Source organism: Nyctereutes procyonoides, unplaced genomic scaffold, assembly GCF_905146905.1.
Source record: "Nyctereutes procyonoides isolate TBG_1078 unplaced genomic scaffold, NYPRO_anot_genome, whole genome shotgun sequence".
Classification (NCBI taxonomy): Eukaryota; Metazoa; Chordata; class Mammalia; order Carnivora; family Canidae; genus Nyctereutes; species Nyctereutes procyonoides.
The window spans coordinates 77,689,072-77,694,322 of NW_026575125.1; the positions used below are offsets into that span (position 1 = coordinate 77,689,072).

General features: G+C 48.8%; 1 protein-coding gene across 1 annotated transcript; it reads left to right on the forward strand.

Moving 5' to 3' along the window:
- Nucleotides 1-3,624: 3,624 nt before the first annotated feature.
- On the forward strand, nt 3,625-4,655 carry LOC129518014 (nucleosome assembly protein 1-like 1). Its single transcript, XM_055338079.1, has 3 exons — nt 3,625-3,657; nt 3,783-3,915; nt 4,033-4,655. The coding sequence occupies exons 1-3, from the start codon at nt 3,625-3,627 to the stop codon at nt 4,653-4,655; spliced, it is 789 nt and encodes a 262-aa protein (XP_055194054.1).
- The last annotated feature ends 596 nt before the right edge of the window (nt 4,656-5,251 follow it).

Below are 5,251 nucleotides of genomic sequence, written 5' to 3' on the forward strand. Positions count from 1 at the left end.
TCACTCACTCATTCTTCCACCTCCTTAACCCTCGTCATTAGGACTTCTAGCTTTGATTGCATGTCATTCAATTGATTTTTTATTTCTGCCTGTTTAGATCTAAATTCTGCAGTCATGAAGTCTCTTGAGTCCTTTATGCTTTTTTTCTAGAGCCACCAGTAGCTTTATAATAGTGCTTCTGAATTGGCTTCCTGACGTTGAATTGTAATCCAGATTTTGTAACTCTGTGGGAGAGAGGACTGTTTCTGATTCTTTCTTTTGAGGTGAGGTTTTCCTTCTAGTCATTTTGCTCAGTGCAGAGTGGCCAAAAACAGGTGTATTGGGAAAAGGAGAAAAGGAGAGGAGAGAAAGAAGGAAAGAAAAGAGAAAAAGAAAAAAAAAGGAAGAAAAAAGAAAAAAAGAGAAGAAAAAGAGAAAGAAAAAAGGGTTGGGGAAGCAAACAGAAATCAAAAAGAAAAAAAAAACACGGGGGAGTATCTTCTGATTCTGTATACTTTAAGTCCCTTGACTTCCCCTGGAACTTTTCCGTCTAGCTGGTCTTCTGGGGGAGGGGCCTGTTGTGCTGATTTTCAGTTGTTAGCACTTGGGGGAGCTGCTCTGCCCCCTGCCTGGTGCAGGGCTCAGTGGGGATTGTTTACCCCGTGAGGCCCCAGGAGGAACAACTACAGTCGCGGTGGCCAGCCTGGAGCCCTGGATTCAGCTCCCACAGTAACTAAGGAGCTCTCAGTCTGCAGGGGCCTGGATGCTCCGGGGGCGAGGCTGCTGATCTGCTCAGCTTGAGGCAGGAGCGTCCTTGCTGTCCTGGGCCCTCCTGGCCTCTGCCTGTCCCAGGGGGAGGTCGGATCCTGGGCTGTGTCCCCGGCGCCCTGTGCTCCCGGGCCTGCGCTGTTGGATTCCGTTCCTGGCCCGGCAGCCCCCTCTGCGGGGAGCCTCTTCCTCTGCCGGAGCCGCCTCCGAGCTGCTCCCGGGGCTGGGTAACCCCCTCTCCACGGAGCCACTGCCTGAGCCCCTCTGAGCTGCTCCCGGGTCCAACCATGTACGTGCTGCAGCCCTTTAGGGAGCTCGGCTGCAGGGTGTGGCGTTCTACCCGGGGGGCAGGTGTCTGTTAGTGTCCCAGGGAGCCTGAGGTCATCCCCGCCCTCCCGGGGTCTTGCTCTAACTCCCTGTGAGCGCCTTTCTGCCCAGGAAGATTGGTGAAGCTCCTGCTTCTCCAGGACGGTGCTTTCCTGTCCTGGGGGCACTCACCCGGGCCTTAGCAGGGCTCCTCGCGGGGCCCCTCTCCCTCGGATGCCTTTTGTTTCTTTATTTCTTTTTTCCCCATATTCCTACCTTGATAGACGCGTGAACTCTTCTCACTGTAGCATTCCAACTGTTCTCTCTTTAAATCTCAGGCCAAATTCTTAGATTTTCAGGATGATTTGAAGGTTATCTAGGTAATTTGGTGGGGACAGGTGACTTGGGGACCCTACTCTTCCGCCATCTTGCCCCTCCCTCATTCATGATTTTATTAATTTGGGACAATTCCCTTCTCTTTTTGGTAAGTGGCCAGGGGTTTATCAGTCTTATTACTTTGATCTCCTGACCTTGCTGGTAGTTCGCAGTTTATGGCAACACCAAGCTAAAAGCCCATGCCTAGGCTCCCTGATTGCAGCCAGCTTCCCTGCTCCAATGCTTGGGGACTCTGCAACACTCAGGCACCCTGTTCTTTCTGTGACCCCGGGAATCCTGAGACCACACTGTCCCACATAGGATTTTGCCCCACTGTGCCAGCTAAGCACCTTTCAGGTGGGAACATCCCTCATCAGAGCAGCTTCTGAAAGTTCTGATTTTGCACTCCACTGCTGTATCACTTACTGATAGCTGGAATATGGAGGATCCCTTCTCCCCCCCTCAGTTTATCTTCCAATAAATCCCCTCAGATTCACTTCTCCGCACCTCCTATTTTGCAAAAAGTGGTCACTTTTCTATTTGTAGAATTGCAGTAATTCTTTTCTAGATAACAGCTTGAGTTCACAAGTGTTCAAAATTATTTGAAAGCTATCTATCTGACTTTAAGTGATCGGATGAAACGAGGGTCCCTTACTCTTCCACCATCTTCCCTCCTCTCTCTCAAGTAGTTTTAATGGTGAGAAAATGTCCACATTCCCTCTCCCTCTCTTATGGGAGGTTTCTACCATTGCTGCAGTTTGATATATCCATTAAAAATAATAATAATGAGTGGTCTCTATTGTCATGAAACAACCCCAGGAGGTAACTGGGAAACAAATCAATTTGTATGCCCCAAAGTGCTCTCATATCTGGACACTGATTTTTCTCAAAGGTAGAATATAAGGGTGGGGACTACTGTGGGATTAAAGAATTCAAATAGTAGTACCCTCGGGTCTAGAGGTAACCTAAGGCCTCGCTCACCATTGGACCCCAGCCATGTCAATCATTCCTTCTCAGCAAATCAGCTTAGAGCTCATGGTAGAGGAAGTGGCCTTTTGTTGACTCCTCCAAGTTCCACCTCTTGTCACCAGGCCAACGGAATCCTTCTTGCCTTGTCCACAACCACCTCAGGCACCATCTTCTTCCAGGGCTCCTTGGGGTGCCCCTCTGTGCCTGCTGTGACAGGGCTTCCACAGGCACCTTCATGGACTGTTGGGCCCTCTGAAGCCATCCTCTCTGCCGCCCCCACCGGCTCCTGACAGGTGCTTCTGCCAACAACCTCCCCTTGGGAGCAGTCACTTCAACAGGTGCCATCTTCGCCACAGTTGTTGCTGTGGCCTGATCACAGCTCCAGTTGAGGCACAGACCCGCGGGCCCCTCCTGCCATGTCTGCCACCGAGGATACAAGTCTGATGCCAGGTGGCCAGGACCCCAGGCCCCTCAGGGTCCCACTGTCACCTTCAGAAGGGGTGGATGGAGTCAGGGAGAGTGCAGCCTTCCTAGCTTCTGAAGGGCTTTCCAGAGCCTTTTTTGAAAAGGAGGGTAGGCAGGAGGCTGCCCAAGCCGCAGAAAAGATCTGGGATGTAGAGATGCTAGAAGAGGAGGATGAGGGGGAAGTGGAGGAGGAAGAGGAAGAAGAGGAGTTTGATTTTGAGTTTGAGGACCAGGAAGTCGATGAGTACCAGTCACCAGATTTAGAGTATGAGTTTGGGAATGAGGGGGAGTCTGAGTCAGAAGAGGGTGAGGCCAACGAGGAAGAGAATGAGGAGGAAGTGATTGAGCAAAAAGAAGGCAACAGCCAAGGCCAAGAGCATGCAGAAATTGCTGCGGGGCCTCCTGAGGCCCCCATGACTCGATTTTGGTCCCTTTTCAGGGTTTTAATTCATTCCCTTCTACACCGTATCCATGATAACGACCATGTCCTGGTCCGGCCCCACGCATGCTGCATGGTGATCAGCTGCCACTCCCGGGAGGCCCAGGACAGGGAGAGGGGACCGGTGCCTCCAGATGTGGAAGAGCCAGGAAGAGTCCTGGATCAGGAGCACCCGAGAGAGGAAGCAGAAGTCTGGGTGGGCGAATAACAGGCAGAGGGCACCCCACCCTGAGGGCGACAGGCACCAACAGAGGGCCCTGCATCCCAAAAGGCAGAAGAACCTGCAGCAGAGGCCCTGGGAGATGCCTCTGAGTCCTAGGAAGATGGGGACAGTGTATCCTTCAAGTTCCAAGATGGTGAGTGGCCATCAAGTCCTCAGGACCTTGAAGCCCCCACTGGGGCACCCAGCTTAAAGGAAGGCAGTGCTCAGCACTTGCTTTTAGCCATTAAGCAATGGGTGAAAGCTCTCAAAAACCTTCAGGCCCAGTATGCCCAAGTAGAAGCTCAATTTTACAGAGATTTTCATGATCTAGAGAAAAAGTATGCTGCCTTTTACCAACCTCTGTTTGATAAGAGATCTGAGATCATCAATGCAATCCACAAGCCCACAGAAGGTGAATTTCAGTGGCAAGTAGGTGTTCAGGAAGGCACATGCGGAGATATGGAAAGAGAGCCTGTGGAAGAAGGGCACACAAATGGTCTACCTCACTTTTGGTTGATGGCTTTTTAAGATGTGAAGATCCTCAGCAGGATGATCCAAAAAAGTGATGAGCTTGTACTAGAGCACCTGGAAGATGTAAAAATTAAAATTTCAGGATTCGAGGAACCAATGAGCTTCACCATAGAATTCATCTTCAAGTCAAATGAATACTTTTTCAACAAAGTCCTGACGAAAACCTACCAACTGCGATCAGACCCAAGTGATTCTGATCCCTTCTTCTCCAAAGGGACAGAAATTATCAGTAGCACAGGGTGTAAGATCTACTGGAAAGAGGGGAAAGATGTCACAGTGAAAACTAGCAAGCTGCAGAGAGGTGAGGTCCGCAGAAGTTTTGCATCCACCCCCAGGACGATGCCTGGCTATTCTTTCTTCACCTACTTCTATCCTCCTGATTCTCCTGAGGGCAGAGAGATGAATGTTGCCACCGATTATAAATTGGGCTATTTTTTCCGTGAAGTTCTGGTCCCGAAGTCTGTGTTATTCTTCACTAATGAAGCCAGAGATTATAACTATAAAAGTGCTGACGATGATGCTAGACAAGTTGGAGGTGAGGAAAAGAAAGAAGTGATCAGAAATGAAAAACCTAACAAAGGGGCTGGAAAAGATCTGGACCCAGAAGAGAGCAGTTGCTAAGAACCCAGGTATGTGTGTGTAGTTTTGTGTATCACCCAGCCATGCCTGACATACATCAGTTGTGCTTCTAAATGTTCTCAGTAAACCACAAGATCTATGTCTAAAACGTAGTTCGATGAGCCAGTGTAATGTTAAAGATGTATATTTGTATAGAATGCAGCATATTCTGAAATGTACTTCATTCACAGCTGTAAGTCCTTCCAGTTACAGCTGTAAGACTTCTACAGGTGGGAAATGTGTCTGCCCTGGTAGCAGAGACCAATGTTTCTTTAGAACATGGTTACCAGAACAGGTGGCTAAAGCAGTCTGAATGAACACTAGCTGTGCCTTCATCATTAGGTCATAGTAATGTGACCTCCTATATGAAGTAGGAGATAATTTCTTTGAGAATGTGACTACTTACACAGGTATCATAAGAATTGTGTGTAGGACCACATTTAATGAGTGATGCCTAGCCATTTGTTCAGTTATAATTTTTATATTTCAGGGGACAGTGAAAAGAAAGGAAATAGTCCTGGCAAGATTACGGTTTATCACTGGATTGGTACACAAGTTGATTTATGTCCAACATATTTTGTCCTTTCCTTTAACTTTCT